Below are 25,939 nucleotides of genomic sequence, written 5' to 3'. Positions count from 1 at the left end.
GAGCCTCTAGAAGAAGACCGGCCGCCAATGTGGGGCTCAGGTAAGAACATAATTAACTAATGAGAAATGTATTACCACCCACAGCTCTGAGCGCTCTTCTTTTGATCTAGTAAAAAGCGAACAGAGAGGCGGACAAGCCATGATCTTCTCATTATCACAATGTTCAGTGCAGAAATAAAGCGAGCCAGAGACAGTTTTACATCAGGCTTTGAAGGTTTCACTCCTTGACGAATCTCTGGGCGGTCTCCAGCGGACACCAGCACTCAGTGTGAAACACGACTTTGCACTTAGACCCGGCCTGACCTCTGACCTTCCACATACATCACCACTATGATGCAGGGAGGGAAGAAGGGAGGGAGAGCGAGGGATGAGAGAGAAAGAGTGTGAGCTCTGTCTTAAACAGAGGGCTACGCTAGCTGACATTCTCAACCAACCTCCAACAACACAACGTAATAGAGGGATTATGCAGATGCAAAAGAAAAAAGGAGAGATGTAAAACTGTAATAATGGCAAAAATGACACCTTTTTATTATTATTTTAATATTTTTATATATATATATATATATATATGTATACATATATATTCATTAAATTGAGCCTCACACTTTGGATCAAAACATGCTAAACCTTCATCAGGGCATATGTTCAAATGTGTGTGTGCACTTAGAAGTGATAGAATATAGTAATAGAATATAATATAAATAGACTAACAGTGTAAGTACAGTTATCTCACTTCTGACATTTGTAAAGGAATCCATGAAAATCAGATGGCTTGTGAGGTACTATCAGTACTTTTTATAATATATATACATTTGAATCCCTCTCTTTTCTCCCCTCTAACTATGATTTATTTGGATACCTGCTAATCCTGCTGATGTCTGATGGCTTTGAAATGGATTTTGTAATGAAATTCAGTTGTTTTGATGCAGATTGTTATTTAGCCCACACAGTTAGGTTTTTGTTCAACTCATTACAAATAGACAACTGGTGGTTATTTGCAAATATGCAACAACTTTTTATCGCCCAGACTGAGGGTAAATGGTTTTAACGACTGATGTCAGCGATGCAGACTGATCTAACAGCTTGTACCCACTGTGGACAGTAAGCCTACACATACAATATATGTTTCTGCAGCTGCAATTAATAGGATGTCTCAAAGAGTTGTAGTTATGTACCAGACCGTGACCACGAGGCCCATCCTACACCATGTTGATACGGAGTCGGATGATTTTCTATTTCTCCGCTGTACGGAGACAGATATGTTTAGTCCGGTGTGTATTTATTTATAGTGCGAGCCAGTCATTCCAGGTCTCCATTCTAGAGACACCTATTTTAATCTCTTCTCTGATTATAACCCTAAGTACGAAGTAAACAGCCGTTCGCAGGCAAACGGGGCTCTGCTCTGGGCCGGGACTGCCTTCCCTCTGCCGCCAGGGGGGAAACACACTCTGCTTGTCACTTTCCATCAGAGAGATTAACAACCCAGTACAGTTGGCTGCTTCTCCGTCAGTGGTGTTTGGAAGTCAACTTCAGCCAACTTCAGCTCTGGACAACAAGTGTCTGACCGCAAAGTACAGATCCAAAGTAAAAAGAGTAGATTATATGTTGTAATCAGTCATCAGGGTTTCTAAAGAAGTGTTCTCTGCTGGAATTTTACAGCACGCTTTGATTGTATGATGTTTGTTTTAAGTATGTTTTTATATGTATGACAGAGAGGTGGGTGAGAGGGGTTGAGGGTGAAGTTGAGCTGTGCTTTCATCAGTCTGTCTGCCCACTTCAACCTGTAAGTGGCTGATTAAAGACATGCTTTAGGCTGTTTCATTGGTGTTACACATCAAATGAAGACTTCATTAAACGTTGGCAGGGCTCCTCAGGACTCACTGTTAACGATCATGGCTAAAATTAGAGTTTAACAAGCCTGTCGACACAGTTATGGCCTCCTGGGGCAATTGAAGAGAAGGATAGGGTGGTAGGGGTCACACAGACACACACACTGGTATTATTACACCTGTTCCTTATATTACACATTGATTCCCTAACCCCTGATCCTAACCTTAAACACAAAATATATGAGTATTAGGAATAATCCTAACTGTAAAAGAATGGTACAAATAGAGCCAATAGAGACAAAAAGAGCTCTTTGATTAACTTAATGTTGTGTGACATGAGGAATGTAGGAACTTCACCTCTGTGTAGTCAGTAATTAATGCGATAAGGTGCTGCTGCAAAGCAAGGTTATACTGTTCACTAGACAGTGTGCTAAAGCACTGATATGCACCATAGGGAACTACTGTAAATATGGAGGATTTCTTTCCAAAATGCTCTGCTACCTGTATATCATCAGTCAATATCTCAAACACAGATGATTCTCTCTGCAAAAGTAAGTAAAGGTTGAATCAGAACTTTATTATTAAACCATATTGTGCTTTATACAGTATAGTTTCACACCAGAAATCAATATGTAAAAATAGGTATAATTCTTTTCAAAATCATTTTCGTTTGAAACTTTTCATGTCTACTGGACACACAGAGGTAAAACAGATACAGTACCAACATGCTTGTCACACAATGCTAAATATTATTATTGTTATAAATTATTATTTGCAAAAAGTTTCCTTCATATTCCTTCAAAGCCATGTTTAAGTGTATTCCTTCAACCTGACAATATTAGAAGCCTTTGACCCGAACAAAAGCATCAGCAAAATAACCAGCAAAATAACCAACAAAATAACCAGCAAAAAAACCCAGCAAAATATTCCCATCAGTCCAAATTTTGAAGTTTTATCACCTGAGCCTCTCCCCCAAACACACACACACACACACACACACACACACACACACACACACGCAGAATGGTGTGACACCTGAGTGCAGCGGTCCGGTTTCAATGTCCCATAGTGACATCCATTAAAGTCATGCTGCATCTGCCCCTCCGCCCACAGACAGCCCCATTAGCACCTGGCCCATTGGCCACAACAATACCCCACCTGCATTATTCAGCCTGACTCTACTAATGAGGAAACCTTATATTGCACACACAAACCCTATCCTAGACACACACAAACTCAGACACACGCACAGACACACGCACAGACACACACACACACACACTATTTATTTTGTGCAATGGTGACAATCAATTACATGAAGTGGATCTGAGTCAGAAATGCATCGCTCCATATTGACTCTCAGTGGGAAAGTCAGAGGTCATGTTATAGTATTGCTGTTCTCATCAACCTAACATTGGGGGAAACAGACTTTGACAAATTCTCGAATATACATTCATACTGCGTTCCTCATGGAATACATTATTCTGTTAAATGTTGATAGAAAGGTGTGTGCAGTGAGTCTGGTTTTTGAGCTCATTCAGCACCCTCTGCCTCTGCCTGTCATACTGCTGTCAGCATCCTCCTTTATCCGGCTGTTTCACCTCATCTCCCGCATTTCCTCACCTCACACTTTCATCCCTAGTCAGTTTGCGTTTACCTCAGTCTCTCCTCCCCTCCCTCCAATGCTTCATCGAGTCTCTCAACCTGTCAGTCTCCATCCCATCTCTGCGCCCGCTTTCTTTTTGTTCTGTTCTCACAGTTCTGTAGAGTGGCAGCTACGCACTCGGTCTGCATTTTCAAAATATACTACTGCTCTGTGTGTAGAGACCCAACATCCCATAATAACATTTGCAGGGAAGGGAACCCAGAGCAAATACAGAGCCTCATATGGGCTGAGGATATTGTGATGAGACTGAGGCAACCAAGATGTGTTTCAGACCCCCTTGGTGTGAAGCAGAAGGCAAAGAATAGAGAGACACGAGGAGAAAGAGAGAAAGAACTGGCAAAAGTTAATAGCATAGAAGAGAGAAAAGACAGGAGGGGAAAGGGAGACGGAGAGAAGGGGAGAGCAGAATCGACAGCAGCATTATCACTCTCTAACGTCTGCCTCCTGATTCAAACACCCCGAGAAAACGCTCAGCACCGGCTGCTCTCATTGGCTGAGCCTCCCACCAATCAGGGCACAGGAATGTAAGGTGCCTTTAGGTTATACCCAACCCCAAAAAATGAGAGAGAGAGAGAGAGAGAAAGAGAGAGAGGGAGAGAGAGAGGGAGAGAGAGAGAGAGAGAGAGAGAGAGGCTGGCAGTGTCTGATAGGCATGCTGTGGTGCAGAGGTTTCTCCAGTGAGGAAAGGCTCCGTCTGAACAGTATTCTCTGGCGTTCCCTCTACTGGAGTGAATATATAACAGTGAATAAATTACGGGCTTCCTTGCAGTAGATTGAGCGCACGTTGTGTTGCAGTCAGGACTGCTGTGGTTCTCCTCTAGCAACAACTGGCTGCAGCCTCACAACACGAGCGCCGTATCAAGAGCTGAAGAATCCTCATCTTGCGTGGACAAGGGGAAAGGAGCAGGCGAGGAGATACAGCGATAGGGATTCAAAGTAGAGGTTGTAATGTTGGACATTTCTTCCACATTGTTGCCGAGTTTTGAGAGCCACAAGGTGGGCACTTAAGATTTTGAGTCATCTTTATCGTTGAAGGAGAAAGAGAAGACTTGAGCGAGAAGGAATAGAGAAGTTGAGAGTGGAAGGCTACAGGATGATCCTGGGTAAGATAATATCAAATTGCTTTTCTCTCTGTTGGCTCTCGTGGATGTGACTGATTAATCTGTGACTATAATAATTACACTCCTGTCGAAGATGATCATTCGCTTCTGAGCACACACTTTTGGTTGCAGGTGCTGCTCTCTCCAATTTAGATATTATCTGTTTACTTTCTCATATGGTCATGATTACCTGCATGGTGGCCCAGTCACTGAAATTAAATATCAATGAATGGTCCATGGGGTGCTCTCCTTGGAAAAGCTGTAGGATGATTCCCACAGTCTCACTGTTGTTGTTCCTGTGCGTTCATGTGATCTTCATGCTAGCTTTCCATCCTCATCTATTTGTGTGTTTGTGTATCCCACTATGATCACAATCATTGATAACAGGTTTACAATCAGTCCAACACAATACAGGACATCCTGTACCACACACACACACACACACACACACGCACACACACACACACACACACACACACACACGCACGCGCGCATGCACATACAACACAAGACACACACAACACACATGGAGCAAGAGAGTAAGACAGAAAATTTTGTAAATACACCAACATTATCTTAACATACAGGCAGAAAAGCGCAGATTTCAGTTAAAGTGTCCTTGCCAACACATTACCTCTGTCCGTCTTCGCTGACCCCCGCGGAATGCACTTATTGATTATAAAGTCTAACTTTAGTGCATTACATGACCTTTCATCTCAATTTCTCACTGATTTACTCACTCCCAATAAGCCTTCCTGTACTCTCCGCTTACAGGATGCAAGGCTCCATGTCGTTCATTTGACAGCAAACAGCTCGGGGCAGATCGAGCCTCCCCCTATAGGGCTCGCTCCCTTACCATCAGGAAATCAGACACTGTCTCAATATTTAACTTCAGGATTCAAGGTCCATTTATTCAGTGTAGTCCACAACCGGCCTTAGCTCCCACCTCACCGGCCATTTATTTCCCTTTGTCATTCACTCGCTCTCCTACAGGACTTTCATGTCCGCTCACAGACAAGTGAGTTTTTGTGTCCAGTTTTTGTGTCCATCGTGGCAAACCGGTTCATTGAATATGAGTAAATTTGACTTTGCTTGACTTGACTTGAGAGTACTCATGAATTATATTTTTTTCAGAAATGTTCAAATTTAGTTTTGGGTTAGTTTTAGTATAAGCCAGTTCAATTATGTAAATTTTTCCAAGCAGTGTGACAGAACTAGCTGTTCAGTGTTATAAAATTAAATACACAAGAACACATTGTTGGAGAATGAACCTAGTAGATGCATGTCCTATATTTTATCAAAAGATTAAAGTGCAAATTATCTGGATCCGATCATAATTGCTCTATGTGAGCCAGTCTTATAGTCTTATCATGTGTGTGTGTGTGTGTGTGTGTGTGTGTGTGTGTGTGTGTGTCTGTGTGTTGATTGCATATCTAACGACTTTATTTTTGTTTGTTTGCTTGTCTTATCCATGCTTGAAACTTCCTAGGATCTTTCCGTGAGCTTGAGCTCATGTAATCCTTCTGCCTAGTGCAGAAACTCAAACTCTATCTATATCAGACACTAAACACACTGACACATGATCCCAATAACATGGAGTGATGGTGTTCTGTACACTGTATTAGTTTCCCTTCGCTAAATCAGAGATGCAGAGCCAGAGACCAAAATAGTGTCGATGATAGGGTGATGACAGTGATTGTGTTGACAAAGCAAAGATGAAGGGAAATAGGAAGACAGGGAGAGAGAGAGAAAGAGAGAGGTGAAGGAGATGCAAGTCCTCTCCTCTCCTCTCCTCTCCTCTCAGTCTTCATCAGCACCATCCTCTAACTGTCTTCATTCTGTCCATCACCAAGAAAATCTCTTCTTCCTCTGCCACCCTATCCAGCGTCGCCTCCTTCCATCCCTTGTTAATATCATACTTTTCTCTTTCACTGAAAGGAAAAAACCAAACATGTCTACACAATCAGCAGTGGGGTATGAAATAAATGTGCTAAAGCTGGCTCATCTCCCTTGGTGCAGGGCAGTGTGGAATGCAGTTTAGCAACTGTTGTGTGATTTTCATGATGAATATTTCAGACCCAAAGGTTTGAGGTCTTTATTTATTTAGAAATGGGCCACAGCTTCTTCTAGTCTGACGCAAAGACCTCAGTCAGCACCATAAAAAAAAACGTTCATGGCTTGCATCACCATTCACTGAACCAATAAAAGTAGTCCATAAATTGATGTGTGTATGTGTGTGTGTGTGTGTCTGCATACACACAGAACACACACAAAAATCTCCCCGCACGTCAATGTCCTCCAAAGGAATCACAGGTGCATGTGTCCCTGATAAACAACATGACCTTTAAATCGGGGCAATGCAGTGAGGGATGAAAAGTATTGACATTTAAAATGGAGAAACCTGCCTGTCATTCTGTATGTTTGACAAACTGACGCACAGCACGTATGTCTGTTAGGCCTGATGCTCTATTACCCGTAACAAAGCCAGTGGCCGGCACAGGAGGGCGGAGAAGAGAAGGTCAAATATCTTTGGAGGTCTTTGTTTAGCCTATATAAAAAAATGTAGAACTCTTTGGATCTTAGAGCCTCAAAATAAGCACCTTTACGCCTTTTATTTCCTGGTTTCAGGGTTACTGAAGGACTCAGGGGGAAAAATAGTCTGCACATGGCGTGTGTCTCATTGTTATGAGTCCAAGTCAAAATGACTGTGATTTTTAAAGCCTTGCCCTTTCCTGTCCTGAAGATATGTGGACCTCAGCTGAGCCACCAGCCTGACTCTAACCCTCACATGTGGCTTCAATACAACCCCCCAAAAAAGACATAGGGTAAAACCACACATTGCCCCTTTAGACTCAAATCAACTCTGTTCTCCAAAAATACACCCTGTAATCATCCATCATGTTTGTTTCTGCAGAAAAAGTATGTGCTATATGTAGTTCAGCTGCATACATCCTCTTGGTTTGTTCCATTTTGAATTTTTCTTTTTATTGCAGATCAGGCCATGATTGCTTTTGTGTGTTTTCATTGTAAAAAGCCATAGGGCAGTGCACCTGTCAATTGTGTGTCAGGTGCCATTGTTTGTATGTGTGTGTGTGTGTGTGTGTGTGTGTGTGTGTATTTACTTGAGTATGCGTGTATGCTTTCTTGCACATACTGTATGCATTTGTGTGTTTGTGTGCTTGCTTGTGTACTTTACATGCTCAGGTTTCTGTGGGTCAATATCTGCGGTGTTCTCCCAGCTCCCAGCAGGTGTGTAAATGCTTTGACGATAATAACGTGAGGCAGGGCCGGTGGTGGTGTTGATGTGGTGGATCCCTTAATGGCCCCCACTTCGCTTTGTGTGGTTTTGCATTGTGTTCTCTGTTTGCCTCTACCTGTACTACATCATGACAACAGTATAATAGGAGAGAAAGTTGGCAGCCTGATTCGCAATGATCCAAGACTTCCCTGAAGAGCCGAGGACTGAGAGGAGCGACAGAAAAGGCCTTTATATGAAAGGAAGCCCTTCAGGACGTAGGTTAGCATTCACAGAACAGACACAGTCAAAGGGGAGGGGACATTATCCCGTTAGAACCCAATATGTTTCATAAATCTACTGTTCATATCCAATGACTCCTGACTGTCTATCTATCCTTGTCTGCCTCTTAAGATCAATACAATGCGTCACTGCCTCCTTTCTCTATTGCATCATAAATGCGTGCAAATACGCACAATATACACAACACCATATCACAGAGGGAGGCAAGTGATTCAAGCACAGAAAAATCATACATTATTTATGCACATATTGACAGTGCATGTGACACCATGTGACACCAGCCAACACTCACGTAGGTAAAAGCAGCTGTACTGACTGGACTGCCTTCACAACTTTGACAGTGTAAACATGAGAATTTTCATGGGTGTGTGTTGTCAGCTGTGTGGGTTGTGACCGCCTTCCCCAGTTAACAGATGGTATTTCTTCTGTACATTAACCTGCAGGTTAACATGGCTCTTTACCCTCCTTTGGTCACCTTGGACTCACCTCAAAGCATGCCGCCTGCCTGCTCCCTCCCCCACCGTCGATGCTTTCCCTCTCATTCCACCTCATCTCCCCACCTCTTCCAGCCCATTTTCCCCCTCGCTCGACTAGCTCCTCTCAGCCCCGTTGCCATTATCTCTCACCACCAACCCCCTCTTTGCTCCTCATCTTCCATTCCTTTCCAACCTTCAATCGGGTGCTGCTTACCCTACCTATCGCATCTCTAAATCAGATACAACAGGCTGCTTAGAACCTGAATTGGGAAATGCAGAACACACATGGCTTCAGACATTTACTGAGGGTGTGTGAGTGGACAGGTCTCGGTCAATTTTGGCATTCAAAATTGTTAGCAGAGAAAAGATGCAGGGAAAAGTCCAAATAACACAACCTAATACCATGACTGCATAATGATTTTGTGCAAAGTCTGCAGGGGCAGAAACAAAAGGCTTCATTAATTACATTTACTGTATGAAATCAGAGAGCAGAGATGCAGAAAGAGTAGCTGTCCTGATCTCAAGAGCAACGCATAAAAGCACCACACACACACACACACACACACTTTCAGTGAGAGGACTTGCGAGAGCTTGTTGGAAGGCAGCATTTAAATCTGGCCACTGGGGTGCAGAGCATCTATCATTAAAGCAGAGTGGAGACTGAAATCAACTGTGCGTTCTCCTTCAACAGCACTCGGCTTTCCTCTTCACTGTGATTTCCTCACACAGGCCACTATAACACGAATTAGCATTGAGCTTTTGATGTTCTTTCACACATGCCACTATTGACTGACTAACTACGTCAGAAGTCTGGCAAGTCTTTAAGTTATCCCTTATGGAGCATTATTCATTCAGACTACAAAAGTGTGTGTGTGTGTGTGTGTGTGTGTGTGTGTGTGTGTGTGTGTGTGTGTGTGTGTGTGTGTGTGTGGTTGTTGTTGTTTGCCCCCTGCTTAGGTTGAAATAGCTGCCTTTGACTTGAGGGTAAGTTAGGCTGCAGTAAATTGGATTTCATGCTCAGTCCTTCACAGTAGCAGTATGCGACACTAAGACAGAACCATCTTCCCCCTGCAACGATGACAAAGTTAGCACTGCGCATCTGTAAAGGGTAGAAGCCCAAACACAATTAGATTGCTCTACATTTACACAACATGCACTAAATGATATTACATTTGATTTAAAGCATTCGTTTTGCAGAGAACTTGCCACAATATCAAATCTGGCAACAAGCGCAAACTAACAACTCAGCATTCCTGCCACAGAACTAAAAAGTAGAATAGTCATAAATCATTTTGACGGATGATACACACTTGTGATCATCGTCATAATAATGATGGCAGTCATCTGTCACCAAACGCTTGTCACTGTTGGATCAACTTGACACTTCTCTTCTTCACATCGCCCTACACACAGAAACCTGGGGCAAAGACAAATAAAAATCCAGCGAATCCAGCAGCTGGCTGGCTAACAGACCTGCTGCCGCCACAGCCTGCTCCTCTTTGCTGTGCGTCTCTGGAGCTGCAGTGACAGCGAGGGGGTTTTTTGTCAGGGGAGGCTGGTTAATCCGACACAGTAGCTCATTTCAGAGTCGTCTGTGCACAGCAGCCCATTTAGATGCAGATGTGAGCAGGCTGGCATCATGTGCTGAGCCAATCCACTGAGTGTGGAGCTGAGGGGACTGGGACTAAAGCTGGTTGCATTTTTTTTTTTAGCGGGACCCTGCAGTGCTGCTGCCTCTTATCAGACTTCATTTTGGGGGACAGCGTATCGCCACCCCACCAACCCACCACCCCACCCCCCGTCCTGTCCCCTTCCCTTTCCTCCTGGTCGCACGGAGCACAAAGATGGAGACAGGCAGGGAATACTGAGAGGCACCAGCGACGTCACTGACATTGACATTACCTCTGTGATCATTAAGTCTAAATTGGCTAAATGAATTGCCAATTTGAGAGGCCTTAGTCACAGCATACGGGTGTGTGCGTGCCTGCATGTGCACGTCGGGTTTGTGAAATCTAGTGTGACGATAAGGTTCTGTCTCGTTTTGTCTTTTTTTCCCCCTCTGCATCTCTTCATCTCTGTCCAACTACCTCTCTCTCTCACAATCTATGTAAAATTCAATAAGCTATTACACCAGCATTGATCTTTTTCTCACCCAAACATTTGCATTAGAAAAAAAAGGCAATAAGATGAGGGAGTGGGTGAGACTGAGCTGTCTGTTCATTTTAGTGGAGAGAAGGGGCAAAAGGTGGGGAGGTCTGGATTTATAGAGTTTGGCAGCGCTTTAACACTTTAACGCTCCTCAGAATGTGTCCAATCAATGCTCTCTCTCCTGCATGGTAGCTGTCGAGGAGTCTTGGTGTTCACTTATCTGATGTCACTGTAAATCACTCAGGGAGATGGTGGGTCAGGGTATGTTGCTGCTACACTCGCTGCAGCAGGCTGCTGTGGGATAGTGTAGGATACAGGATACTGAGTACACTGTGTCAACTTTAAGTACACCAGTCTGTTATGAGTGTCTGCACTGTAAATGCAGATTTATAAGTCGCAGCAGACAGGCTCTGACCTTTAAATTGTAATGTGGTGTAAAATGAGCTGCGGATTTACCAGAAGCGTGAGAGGAATATGCCTCACTCACTAAAGAGAAAACACCTTTGAGTCCTCACTTGCAGTATTGTGTCCTTTGTTGAAAACAGTGTTGCCCCAGTACTTGCTCTGTTTACCAAGTGATTCACTGAATCAAAGACATTTTTCACTCTGATATTTATAGCTTTCGATACAAGAACTGACATTACATGACAGCTAAACTTGAGTTTTACATATATTTTGAGGCTTTAAAAAGTGTGTTAATATTTGTAATGTTTGTAAATACTGGAGTAAAACAGATCTGTATATCGCTTCAATGGCATACTTCAAAAGCCTTCAAAAATTCCCATCAACAAATTAATCTTTTCAAAAACACAGGTGAATATACAGAAAGAAAAATGAATTCCAGATTGCATCTTTAACCAAAACTTATTTTTATCATGCTGTTGCTTACACCCATTCCTCCATGATCTCTGGTGTTGAATGTTCACCCATTCCTACGTGTTCAGACGTTGGTGTGAACTAAGGGGTGCGGTTACCAATGGTTTTGCAGTCTGCACAAATCTTGCTGCGGTTGGTTTAGAGAGGTGATTATGACCACCATGTGAGCTGCAGGATTACCGGCATGTCTTAAGGACATTTAAACCGTGACCTCTAGTGCCATCTCTCCCATCCCCATCACAGGACATCCCCTCTTATTTCCCTTCCTACCCTCCACACTCCCTCCCTCCCAGCAGCATATGCAAGAGCAGCCACACACACACACACACACACACACACACACACACACGAGAATGGCTGCAGCTGAGCTTCAGCTGCCACAGCCTTCCGAGGCGAGAAAGGGTCTGACAAGGAAAGCCAGAAGGAAAGACTTTCCCCTCCATCTATTTCTGATCCTGACAGCACATTCTTGATGTCTCCCCCGCTGTCACTGAAAGGAGCTTCCTCTCCTGTTACGAAAATAGCTTTCTCTCGCCCTGGTTTTGACAAGTGACCAGTTTTTCTTTTCAAATGTAACAAATGTGTTAAGTAGTCATCACACAGCAGTGGCAATAAGGGATGACAATAGCAGATAATCTCGGGAGAAAAGATTATACAAATTCTCTACATACTGAGATGGGGCCTCGAGCACCCTGCTGGTTTTACACTTAAAGAGAAGAATAACCATGGGAAGCAGGAGAGGAATGGAGAGAGCACAAGCAAAACAGAATGAGGAGAAGGAGGAACAAAACAGCCAGAAGGACTGTGCTGGAGAGAGGAGAAGTACGGATGAGGGATACAGAGGCAAGCAGACAGAAAAAGGGACCATGAAATAGGGATAGAAAGTGAGGCTTGGTGCGAGGGAGAGAGAGAGACGGGGGAATGGAGGAAAGGCTGATATCTGCAGCACCCCAGCTGTGAGGCTTAAGGAGCTTAGCCTTCCTGCCCATCACAGAAGACTCCTCAAGTGCAGGCATTCACCACCGCTTAGCTGCCAGTGAGAGAAAAAGTGAGCAGGAGAAACAGAGAGAGAGAGATGTGGGGGTTGGGGGGGGGGGGCTCAACGTGGGAAACTAATGCAGAAGATGATGCCGGTGCTGGTTTGATGTCTGTGCTTGTTCTGTCACTCAGAGGAGCCCAGCGTAGAGGAAATGTTTTATTAAGAGAGGAGGCTGTCAGGTGTAATCTCCTGTCTCACTGAAACACCTTCTGAGATGATCTCAGTTTGCGATTGAGGAAGAGGAGTTCTGACTCATTCAATCTGTACAGAACCTCAGTAACAACAACACCAACTCTTGATCAGTTGTACAATGTATTAGGCTTTACAGAGCATACGACATCACCTCTGTAGCCAACTGGTGAGCTTTTTCATTCCAAGTGAAAACCTAAAACCTACACTGTACCCTACCATGCATTGTGCACTCTTTCAGTCGGAATAATCTCTCTCTCTCTCTCTCTCTCTCCCTCTCTCTCTCTCTCCCTCCCTCTCTCTCTCTCTCTCTCTCTCTCTCTCTCTCTCTCCTCTCTCTCTCTCTCTCTCTCTCTCTCTCTCTCTGTCTCTCTCTAATTTCCCTGTGTGTGCATGTACCCCAGGAAGTGTAAACCGACCAGGGCCGGTCCCTGCCTTCCTCAGGAGCCCGACTGTCATCCCAACCCCGCTGGACATGAAGCCCTTCCTCCAGTTCCCCCTGGAGACGCCTCACCCCGCCAGCGTTGGCCTCTTCCACAACTTCAATACAGTGAGTGCTTACATGAAAACATGTACACAAGCATGAATGTACATGTGCGCACACACAGAATACAACAGCCAGTGTCTGGGATTTATCATCGTCTTGTTTTGCTTAATATAAGACAGCAACGGTATTCAGCTGCGGTTTGGACGTGTTTTCTTCTGAGTAGAGACGGGTGATAAAGTGCTGCGGATTTATATAATCCAAAATGATAAGCTGACAAGTGTTTGCTTTTCAAACAGCATAGTGAGTTTCAGCATAATTGAGAAAATGCCCAGGCGAGTGTTTTACTGCAATAAAATGAGTTACAGCTAATCAATTTTATAAGAGGCACAGGCTGTGTTCTCTACAGTCAGCATTTTCAGTGGCTCCTTCTCATTTCCAGATTGGGTTTCATGTGAAGGTCAGTGTGGTGACAAACAGGGATGCACGTGCACCACACACACGCACACATACAAACCCACACACACATTCATCGACCTCATCTACATACACCCTGGCAGACTGACCCTCCCACTAGTTAATGATTCATCCTACATCATTGAGGACGTTTAGTGAGGCCACCAATCTGCCAGAGTGCCTCAATCTCACTCTTTGTTGCACAGAAACATTGACGCAGGTCCATAGCACTACTGTCATCCTGTAAGTGAAGGATGCAGCTCTGTGTGAGTTGTTATTTGAAGCAGACGGCCGCGCTTAGCCTGCTCCTCTCTAGAGGTTGCTGCAGAGACTGAAAGGACACAGAGAAGGGCAGACTGATAAAAACACTTGATTATTGTGATTATTGTTTCAAATCCACTTATGTTGCAGTTTCAGGGGAAACTTCTCTATGGAATGTCCACAGATTATTATTAGAGTTATTTAGAGACCTTATATCAGGCCTGCCCCACCAGGTTTACGGGTAATTGCCAGACACTTTACATTCTCCAGAGTATAGCTCTGCATTAAGACATAAGCAGCACAGTGAAGCACTGTGTGGGCAGAAGGAGAGAGTGAACTTCTGTTGCTCTGTTCATTTGTAACACTGGATACTTAGAAAGGACATTCCTTTTTATGGGAGTTTAAAATCAAATGTTTTAGCTGCCACAAATAATTGGTCTCTGTGTCATTCAGTCAGTCAATTTGGGAGTGAAAAATGACTTCAAACCAATGAAATAAATATAAAATCGTTGGATGACCTTGCACTACAGATGGTGCTGTATTCTGATTAGATATTGGGTCTGTGAATAAAGCATTTAGCCAGCATGTGCATATGAGACACAGTGTAAATTGCTTGTGCAATAAAAGTGGCACTGTTTGACGGAGGAGAGAGTGAAAGAACGGACAAAAAGTGGAGTAATAGGTTAATGAGGTTATAACTGCAGGGGGGGTAGACGTGTAGAAAAGGGCTCAGAACCAGCCTGCTCAGAACAGGTGGTCAAACAGAGGCACAGAAAGATACAGACACTCAATGAAGGCAGGGAGCGAGATCGACATCGCTAACCACAGCCAACAATAGGGGATGAATAGGTGAGTAGATGGATCTTGTTTCTATGTACCTTGTCTGCACACACACACACACACACATACACGCGCACAGAGACACACGCACTCACACATACACCCACACGCAGCTCTATGTTGGCATAGAGATAAATATATAAATGTAAACAAACAAATCTGGAGGTGCTGAAGGTCTCCATATGAAAGACACAAAACAGGAGAGAGGGCAAGAGGAAATTGTCTGAGAGGAGGGTAAAAGAAAAGAGCAAAAATCAGGTTAAAGCGGTAGTCTATAAATATTTCTAACAATGCATTCAAATATAGTTTAGGTTTTCAGACCAATTATACCTTTCCCCTGGTGATTGGAGCTTGAGAGCGTAAACAGTCTCTCATTCGGCAGTATGCATTCACAGTGTAAGCGAGATGAGAGGCTGAGTTAAACCACACGGTACTTTTGGCTGCTTAATGAGGGCAACACCCAGCATTGTGGTTGCCAGTCGTGGCCAGCGGGTCAGACAGCTCACACGAGTCCATTTGAGTCTGGTGAAACTATGCAGTAAACATTTCTCATATGAGTGACGTGGCATACATCTGTTCCCAAAGTATGAATGCATAACTTTGCACAATCCAACACTTTGTTGTTGCTTGATGCTAAATGATATTCAGTGCAGCACGACTGATATGTTCATCACAAAATTACAGCACTGTTGATTAAAAATGAGCTGGCCTACCTACTGCTTGTTGTACAGTATATTTATCCATATTTAAGTAGGCAATCAAAACTGTTAGTAACATCAGTAAGTGACAACTGTGAGTAAATTCAGAAATGTTAGTAATCTAGTTGCACAACCGCACAATTGTTTGTACTCTATTATTGCTTTTATTCATTTTATTATTTGTACTGTTTTATTGCTTATTTTATGTTCTGTGTGTGCTTATGTTCTATTTGTTTTTCCCTGATGAATTCTATTGCTTTTGCTGGTGCAACAACCAAATTTCCCCACATCTTATCTTGTATTAATTTTTACTTTTACCAAGCTATTATATATAAATATATCTCTATTGTTTTGTGTAATGCTGTGGTTTGATGTTTTGCACAGAGGAGGATTGTAGCACAAAAGCAAAGTACTAATTTTTGGAGATAGGGAGTCTGTAATTAGGCCCCTCTAACCCCACCGTGAATTAAAGCGTTTGAACAGCACCCAAGAACCCAGGCACAGACAGCAGCACCAGCTGCTGCTGAGAAAACACACACCCTCCTGTCCACATCAATCAGGACTCTCTCTTCAATTCTCTCTTCTCCACTCTTTAAAATTTCCCCATTCTAGCTTTCTCCCCTTTCCCTGTCACTCACCTTATTTTTTTCTGTACCACCTCTCTCGCTCTCTCTCTCATTCACATTCACTCTCCCACTTCAAGTTCCCCTTTCAATAGATTACAGTTCAGAAAAACCTTGACTTCTGAGGTTTCCTTATCAGACTAGCCCTCTGTGGTGCTAATCTTCGACGTGACCTCTGGGTTCTCTCTCGTCAGATGGACCCTGTCCAGAAGGCAGTGATGACTCACACCTTTGGCCCACCCATGGTGAAGACTAAGCGGCCGATCATCTCCTGCAATGTCTGTCAAATACGTTTCAACTCAGAGGTACGAATGCATGAATAGTTAATACGAAGGGTTTAGGGCTACAGATGGTGCCGCAGCAGTATTTGATTTCTCAATTAATATCCTTATAATTGGATAGCAAATGCATGACCGGAATTCAAGTTCTGCACCATCACTGATTGAAAGGAAACACATTTCCTAGAGGATCAGAGCCTTGTACTCTAATCACATCAAATCATGACCTAAATGAAACTTAGTGTTGGTGATTGACTGCACTGCTGGAGCAGGTGAGAACTTGTGTCTGCAGTTTCCCAGCTCCACTTTTAGCCCCCTGGAGAAAGGAAAGAGGGGGCGGGGGAGATACAGACAGAGAGAAACCCCTTGCTTAATTTACATCACTGTCACTGTCCAGTTTCCTACACTATTTTGATGTCATTTCCCAGAAAGGAACCATGAAAGTGGACCTGTGTGCTGAGAGTTTGCTGGGCCGAGCTGTGTGGCTGGGTCGGGGAACATAGTCCAGTTACTGGTAGTGAGCCTGTATATAGAAGGAAGGTGTTTAGGACGCCTCTGAGGGAGTTTTAATGGAAGGGTGTGAGGTGTTTAAGGGTGTTTGTGAAGCAGGAGGATGAACCACAACTAATGAAAGCTTGTCCTCAAAGCCAACTTCAGGCTGATGAAGCACATTTTCAGCATTTCAATCTTGACAGAGGGCACGATGCCAAAATCAGGGAGAGGGACTGAAATCGAAGAGGACAGAAGAGGTGAAACTTAAGAAGAACGGTTTAAGTGTCACCATTAAAGAGGCAGCAGTGTTAACTGAAGTTTCATGGTTGAAAAACAAATACCTCATAACATGCACGTCCAAGCCTAGCTACTGGATGTAATGATTGGCATGAGATACGCATGTGTGTGTGTGTGTGTGTGTGTGTGTGTGTGTGTGTGTGTGTGTGTGTGTCTGTATGTGTGTTAGCCAGGAGTCCAAGTTGTTTAAAGATGCACCGAGTGCATTTAGCCATATATTTGCCAGACAACCACTAGTGACTGGAAGGCATAAACAGTCTAGGCCTTTTATCTCTGTTTATGTGTATGTGAGTGCATGTGTGTCTTGTGGGACAATTTGACACTGTTTTTTTCATTGGCATAGAGAAATAATTAGAATTTGGATGACACATTTCCTAGTGGGACTAAGGAAAACAAAGGTCTACAACATTTCTAATCACGCTGCCTCTGTACGTCTACCTTCCAAAACATATGCATGGATACAAATCAATCATAACAGAAAAACAGCTCAGAATAATTTCTCCACAATTAATTCTATTAGAAGTGAATAAAAATGACTTGTTCCCTGGGCAGAACATGTTTTACAATGCAACGGCTACAAAACATCCAGGTTGAATTTCCTCAGCAACAGTGCGAGCGGTGTGTGTACCTATATCGATATAAAAAGTGCTTTTACATGGGGGGGAAAAGAGCTGTGTTTATGGCCTGTGCTGTAATCTCTAAGCCAAAGATGAGTACAATCAAACAAAAATTAGATTTACAAGCCTGCCTAAAAATATAAATACATTCTAGTGATGAAGTGCTGAATGCTTTTCCTGTAAATGCAGTAGAGTGTTAAGAACACAGGCAGGGGGGTCATCTGAAACCTGTGTAACGCTGCCCTGTTCTCTCTGTGGGGGGTCGCTTAATAATATCCACCCACTATAACTCCACTCCCCAGACCTCCATGTTCTCACATGGTCTACATGAGAATTGTACATGTACAATTGGGGGCCACCTATGTTTGTGTACTCTTTACTATATACATGTTTGCATAAATATGTGTGTCTACTGCATGCGTAATTTATGTAATGTGAGCCAGTGCATGAAAATGTGTGTGTATGTGTGTGTGTGTGCTTGCATTTGTGCACGTGTGTGTATGCACACGTGTGTGAATACATGCGTGCATGAATGTCTATAGTAAATGGCTTGCCAGCGTCATGCGATGTGATGTCTTCTGTGCCACCTGTTTGTCCTACCCCCCGTTTGCCTTGAGAGTCCTGGTCTGCATCTGCAGCTCTACAGCAGCTCTACAGCAGCTCTACAACACTTTCCACAGTAACCTGAGAGACTGGGAGCTTAAAGCACGGTGGACATTCTTGAATAATGAAAGAATACTCTGCTTACAGTACAGTGCCTGGCTTACCCGCTCTGTTTGGGCAGCGCTGCAGTTAAAGACTCACACTCTATCGCATTTATTTTTCATCAAGTCTCTTGCAGGTCATAATCAAATAAAGTCTCTTAATTATACCAACTAACCTCTTAATGTCCATAAGGTGTCCGTTTTAGATTCAAATTCTCAAGTGTTCAGCAAAAGACTTGAGCTGCACACAAAGTGAAAGGGAGCGCATTGATTGATATCGGCCATGCAGAAGCAAGTGCTTTACACTGCTACTAGACTGTAGCCCCACATGTCGTAATTATAAGATTGCAATTCATTTCAGGCCACAGAGGACAGATTAGCCTGCCAGTGTTCGGCTCAGCTCTGCTGCAAGGCTGACGTCACACCATGCTGCATTAGCCATCGTCACCACTGCAGTACCAGAATACTGGACACCTCTCTCTCTCTCTCTCCCTCACACACACACTCACACACACACACACACACACACACACACTCAATCCCTCTCTTTCAGTCTTCTCATTCTTCTCATGGTCAAGCCCACACCAGACCTTCATTAACTGCTCCCCTCTGCTTGGCAAGTTACTTTGCTCACCATTTTCCTCATCAATTTTCATGTTTCTGCTTCTCCCTCTGTGGGGTATATCATCTCTCCCTTGCTCCTCTCCTTCTCTCCCTCTCTCAACCTCATCCCACCCCGTCTTCCCTCTCTGCTGCCTGTAGCCTGTACAGTAGATTTGGCTGCTAGACCGGCTCTCTCTGGTTTCTGTGCTTTTGTCGCTTTATAGATAAAACATCAAAGCACATCCTGCTTAGAGAGAAAAGGATTTCAGGGACATTCTCTTGCTCTCATTTTCTCCCTCTTAAATCTTTTCTCTGCTTCCTCATTCATCTTAATCCCCCTTTCCATAGGGTCTTTTCGCGGCTTCTCTCAGTCCGTTTCACCTGCTATTCCGAACATCATTTATACTTTATCATTATTCACTTTTCCTCTTAACTCCAATGACTTCAAAGATCTCTCACACCTTCGTTCATTTAATCTCTCTTCTCTCCTTTTGTCTCTGCTCGGTCCCAACCCCCTCCTCCCCAAACACACACACACACACACACACACACACACACACTTCTCCCAGCCTGCCGTCAAGCCTTTTATGCTTGAATTGATAGTTGACCTTCATTGATTCCTAAAGACCTGATAGTGAAGGTCAGGAGGAGAGTGGAAGTATCAAAGCTCAGAGAGACGAGAGTCACAGAAAGGGAGAGGAAAACAGCAGAGGAGAAGGGGAACAATCCAACGGAGAGGAGAGACTGCAAAGAGAGGAAGATACAGTAGAGTGTCGAGTATTTGCGTCCCTTTGGAGCTCTTCAGCGTCATTGGCTCATGTGTTCGTAGGGCTTCCTCTCCTTCACGTCTAATCGCAGGGCTTTGGGGAACAGCAGCCTGTGACCCTCAGAGGAGTTGGGTTACACAGGCAGAGCTATATCTGCCTCTGTCATCACCAATCAGGACGAGGGCTATATGGGTAACTCTGTCATCGGCAGTTAATGCCTGGGGCTTACAGAGGCATCCCTGACACGTCCCAGTGGCCCCCTTGCCTCGCTGACGCGCCCTGCCCCACCAAGCCCCCTACCTACAGTATCACCCGAACCCATCTAATCCCAGCAGGCCTATGCTTGTGCGTACACACACACAGTTACACATGCGTTCTTGCATTACTGTATTAGTGAGGAGCTTTTATTCTACATTCATTCCCTAACCCCTCAATCTGTCCTTTGGGTTTGATTTAATTTGATTTGAAAGTATACAAATATCCATACACGTGCACATCTATTCTCAGAAGATAACACTCATTTCCAAATGCCGCCCTGCATGAAAACCTTAACTCTCACCAACGCATGCTTAATCTTAACACTTAAAGCAATATTCCACTTAGTTTTAACATGGGGGTTATTCGGCACTTGACTGCCATGAAAACCACAATATAAACTACTCACCAAGCGTTTGTAGCGTTCGATTGAGGCCAGGAAATTGCCTGAAAACTTACATTTAACAAGTTTGTGAACAGATTCAACAACATATCCTGTTTTTGAGACAATAAAGCAGTCATTGGTCCGTCGTCATTTTGCATTTCTATTCATGGTTTACACTAAAATTAGTAGATCCGGTCTCCCAACAGGAACTATCTCTCCTAAATAGTATCCCTCCGCTATGTTCTCTTCCATAAATAAAAATGCTATTTGGTGAAATTATGTTCTAAAACGTTGGACCATGTGATTTTCAACAGTCCATTGAAAATCACAGTAGTGGGATCTGTTGTTGAATCTGTTCACAAACGTGTTAAATGTACGTTTTCAGGCTATTTACATGGCCCTTATTCAAATGAATGGGAAGTAAAAATCCGAACACTACAAACTCCCAGCTGCATCCGATCTTGGTGATTAGTTTATATTCTGGTTTTCATGGAGGTCAAATACCGAATAACCCCCATGTTAAAACTAAGTGGAATATTGCTCATCCCTAATATCTCAATCCCTTACCCTAACCTTAACCCAAGCCTGATTCTAACCGTAACCCTAACTCTAAACCCTGACCCTAAAATGGCCTCTAAAACCTACTGAAATGTCCACAGCTCTTCACATGCACTTCACAAATTCTGAACTCAAATTGGTATAATAATGCAAGTGCACGCAGACACACACACTCACAAGCATGGACACAAACTCCTTTTGATTTACTGCATTTCCCTGTCAACTGTCACTGGTCCCCCACAGCCCTCCGGCCTATTTTAGATAATCCCACCACTCAATAATCATCATCAGCTCAGCGGGCCAGTTCACTGATTACGCCTCTAGTGAAGGAAGACAGGAACATTCTGGGGGCCTAATCTTCTCTGACAGCCTCATCAGGACCTCAGACCCCCAAACCAAAATTTAATGCACCAAAAATGTAGTGATGGAAGAATATATTCCATAGTTTGTGACTCATTATTGTATTATCTTTGGGGACAAGAAAAGTATGTCGGTTTTAAATTTTAGTTTAACCTTTATTTATGCAGGGAAAGTCAACTGCGCACTTTTTCAGAGACACCCTGCTTCACATTCAGTATCACACATTTGCACCTGGGAGCTGCTCCACTGCAGCAGTTGGGGGTTGAATGCCTTGCTTAAGGGCACCACAACAGTAGTTATTGAAGGAGGGGAGAGCGTTATTCACTTTCCCACAGATTGTCCAGGAATTTGAACCAATGACCTTCTGGTCACAAACCCGCTTCTCTAACCTCCAGGCTACCGGTCATCACAAGGACATTTCACATTTTGAAGAATAAATTTGACACATTCATTTGTTCTGCCAGAACATTTCCCAAATGACCTTCATTACCAAGGGGATCAAGTGAAGTTCTGTGCAGGATGTGGAATGTTTTTTAAGAGTGTTTAACATATTTCTAACGCTTTCTTTGTTATATTTGAGTGTGTTCAGTGTAATCTTTTTTTTTTTTTTTTTTTTACATTGCACGTGTTCAGTAATGAACCTCTGCTCTAATTAACAGTGTTAACAACAGTAAGAGCAACTTGTGTGAAATTAAAGAGCTTCTGAATGTATAATTGACCAGACAAACAGGCAAATATAAAACTGTCAGGCCTTAGGGGAAGGAAGGCACGTAGTATATGCAAGGGTAGCACTGGGCTCATTTGACACTCCAGTGGAATCTGCTTAGACAAATCCAACCCACATGGCAGGTTGGGTTCACTTCATTGGCCTCAGGCTCTCTGACTGACACTGATGTGGTAGGCAACAGGAGATGGGGACTTAGGACACAACATGGTGTAAAAAATGAGATATGGTGTAAAAACTGACAACAAGACTCATGATCAACAAGCACATAACTATGTTTCTCATTAGTTTAGTTCTTATGTTTTAGTAGAGTGAACGCAGGCCTCCGTTTACTGTAGCGTCAGTATATCCATGTAGTAACAACTGTGAAAGATTCGATCTCATTCACATTCGTACAGTGTAGATTACGTGTAAACCTCCGCTACCTCTTGTCCTCCTGCCAGAGCCAGGCGGAGGCCCACTACAAGGGGAACCGCCATGCTCGGAGGGTGAAGGGGATCGAAACATCCAAGACAGCTCGTCCCCAAGATGGTGACAAGCAACACCCTCCCCCTACTGCCTCACCCTCACCACCAGGCCCCTTGCCATCCAGCCCTGAGCCTGACCCGAGCAAACAGGGTGAGCATCACCTGCGCCACATGATATGATACACACACACACACACACACACACACACACACTCATACACACACACGCGCACACACAGGGACCTGTCACAAAATTGCACAGATGCTCCTTTCACTGAGGAAAGGGGAAACATGTCCTCATGCTGAGGACAGCTGTTGTGTAAGAGGTTAGGACAGAAACTCAGCAGAGAGGAGTGTTGGTGTCCTGGTGTCCACTAAGGAACATCACTGTCAGCACTTACAGGATCAGCTTCCTGCTGGGGGCCTACAGCAGTCATCAGGATTGGCAACCACTGATTAGAAATGCCCTAATACCTGTCAACAACTACAGCACAACCTGACAACACACAGTGGTTCACTGGAAATATAACAAGTTACTGCTAATACGATTTTCTCAAAAGTTGCAGTTTGACCACCTTGAGAAACAGGAAAATTATTTAACATTCATTGTAATAATCTGCATAAATCCCTCTGCTCATTATGGACTCTACAGACTCATACTGTTCAATATTGAATTAATCTACAACAGTAGGCCTATGAAAAGTACAGAACTGTGTGCCAGTGGACCGCCTCTATCTGTCTAAACTCTGGGTTGGCCAGCCTGCTGTCCTCCATCACCTGAGTCCAGATGGAGCTGCAGCAGCTGTGTGTCTCCTGGGGCTCGGCTCCGACCCGGAGAGACAGAGGTTCAAGCACGGTGCTGGTGCTGGAAGATCAGCACCACAATTTTCACACTGTACTATCAAGTTCTACAGTGTTCAAAGGGCTATTGTATGGTTGAGAACCTATTTTCCACAAATTATTTACTAACCTGGAACTTTGTGCTGTTTACAGATGACACCCAATCCTGTCCCAACTCTAACGAGTCACCTTTGACCCCTAGCCCCCTCCCAACACCCACACTGAACTCAGCAGACGCAGAGTGTCCTCTCCTGCCCTCTCTCAGCACGCCTTTGCCATCCTCTCCCTCCCCTTCCCCGGCCCTCAGTGTCCCCCCCGGGGATCCGACAGTGGCCGGTCTTCCTGACACCCCCTCCCCGGCACCCAGCCCCTCTTCAGGAGAGTCTGAGGAAGAGAAAGCCAAGAAGCTTCTCTACTGCTCCTTGTGCAAAGTAGCTGTTAATTCCCTCTCTCAGCTGGAGGCACATAACAAAGGTAAGGCTCCCACTCCAATGGAGAACTACAGTGGTTATGAATCCAACACAGCTACACAGCACATCAAGAGTATGGAAAATCTTGAAGGAATAAAGCCTTTCCAAACAACAGCATATACACCATTAGAAGCAGTTTTAGAAACTTCGACCCGTGGCTCTCTAGCAGGAATGCAGCACTAGTTATGCATTTGAGGTTTGAAAACCCATGTGTTACTGCCACTTAGTGGTGAGAACGGTGGGTTGACTCTACATAACATGTAGGTGGTGATATAGGCCCTAAGGACAAGCACAGCCTACGTTAAGATTTTCTCAAGCAGTTGATGATTACAGGAATACACTCCCATCCGATCTTTATGTCTTTATGCTTTCACCACATCTAGAGCATTCTGTCTGGGTAACGGTGTAACTACTGTTCTCTTATACTGTATTATTAGCACCCTATTAGCACCCATTAGCTGAGAAGTAGCTTTTAGCTTTTGCTCTCTTGATCTTTTTCAAAATGCACATGCATTATATTGTAACACGGCCTCAGTTAACAATCTGGATTACATCTTTCTTTTTATTGTTCCCAGGTACCAAACACAAAACAATTCTGGAGGCTCGGAGCGGATTGGGGCCTATTAAAGCATACCCACGTCTGGGTCCTAAACCAAGCCCAGAGCAGGGAGGGGGGCTGACCTCTGACCCCAACACTCAGGAACGCACCTTCCACTGTGAGATCTGCAACGTTAGGGTCAACTCAGAGCTGCAGCTTAAACAGGTAAGAAGCCCACAGGAGGAACCGTAAAGGCAGAAGAGACAGCTATTATTATTAATGAATTGAAGGCTTTGTATAAATTTCCCAGCAATCTCATTATTATCTTCCCATTATTTTTTCAGCATATATCTAGCCGGAGGCATCGGGATGGAGTTGCAGGGAAACCCAATCCTCTTCTCAGTCGGCACAAGAAGCGCACAGACTTTATGGTATGGACTCAGCTCTTCCCTCTCTAAGCTTCACATTCCATATTCCTCTATATTCCTTAAAGAATAATTTTGCAGTAAGTTTGAGCTTCTCACCACCTACTGTGTGATTTTGAAAAATGCAAGAATGTGGGCGTGAAGAGCGGGGGAGAGGAGGGGGGGTTTGGGGTTGGGCCGGGTTGGTGAAAAGAGGAATGGGGTGGAGTGTCTCAAATCTACCTTTATACTGGGGGTGGGAAACATTTTTTTTACTAAATTATGTATCTTGGGACAATTATTCCATCTCCAACTGAACACCGGCTGCTCATTTTAACCACTGGAGGGCGAACTGAGCCAGGTTTAGTGAGATAAATACAGCACCATTAGTGCTTAAATGTTGACAATATGACCAGCATTGTTGTATTTCATAACTACATAGTACTAAATAACAATTTACAACAAAAAAAGTGTTTTGGTATGGATTTACTCTTTAAGAGAATCATTATCATTTATGTTTTAGAGTCATTTTTGGATACATCAACAGTTTAGGTGAATATTGTTTTTCTCCCTCTTCTCTCACCTTAATATCTCTGTCTCACATTTTCTTACAGTCTTCCCTGACTTTCTCAAAGGAACTTCCAAAAACTCTGGGGGCTGGACTCTTACCAAATCCTCTGGCTGTTGCTGCAGCAATGGCAGCTGCAGCCTCCTCGAATCATCTGGCACTACGTGCTCCTGGCCCCGCCTCCCACCCTCACCCCCATCACCACCTCCTGCAGGGCACGCACCTCAGCCTGTTACGGCCCGCCCCGGGGCCCATTCGCACCACACATGGGCCAATCCTCTTCACCCCTTATTGATGGTGAAACAATGAGGACAAATCAGGAAGAAGCACACTGTGAAGCAGCGGCCTGCAACCATGTGCCATCAAGAGCCAGATCAGCTGGTGTAGCT

The 25,939-nt window shown here is 44.0% G+C and overlaps 1 protein-coding gene across 3 annotated transcripts; it reads left to right on the top strand.

Moving 5' to 3' along the window:
- The first annotated feature begins 4,579 nt into the window (after positions 1-4,579).
- LOC139925255 (zinc finger protein 385A-like) lies at positions 4,580-25,845 on the top strand. 3 transcript variants are annotated; one of them, XM_078283798.1, is made up of 9 exons: positions 4,580-4,598; positions 13,266-13,411; positions 16,418-16,528; positions 22,707-22,881; positions 23,055-23,119; positions 23,756-24,044; positions 24,616-24,803; positions 24,923-25,009; positions 25,597-25,845. In XM_078283798.1, the coding sequence occupies exons 1-9, from the start codon at positions 4,589-4,591 to the stop codon at positions 25,843-25,845; spliced, it is 1,320 nt and encodes a 439-aa protein (XP_078139924.1). In that variant the 5' UTR covers positions 4,580-4,588. The 3 variants fall into 3 exon arrangements, with proteins under 3 accessions (XP_078139924.1, XP_078139923.1, XP_071772644.2); XM_078283797.1 differs by lacking the exon at positions 23,055-23,119 and having other exon boundaries at positions 23,724-24,044; XM_071916543.2 differs by lacking the exons at positions 23,055-23,119; positions 23,756-24,044.
- The last annotated feature ends 94 nt before the right edge of the window (positions 25,846-25,939 follow it).

Source organism: Centroberyx gerrardi, chromosome 5 (genome assembly GCF_048128805.1).
Source record: "Centroberyx gerrardi isolate f3 chromosome 5, fCenGer3.hap1.cur.20231027, whole genome shotgun sequence".
Taxonomy (NCBI): domain Eukaryota; kingdom Metazoa; phylum Chordata; class Actinopteri; order Beryciformes; family Berycidae; genus Centroberyx; species Centroberyx gerrardi.
Note: the sequence above shows the minus strand (reverse complement) of the source record. Positions and strands in the feature narration are given on the sequence as shown.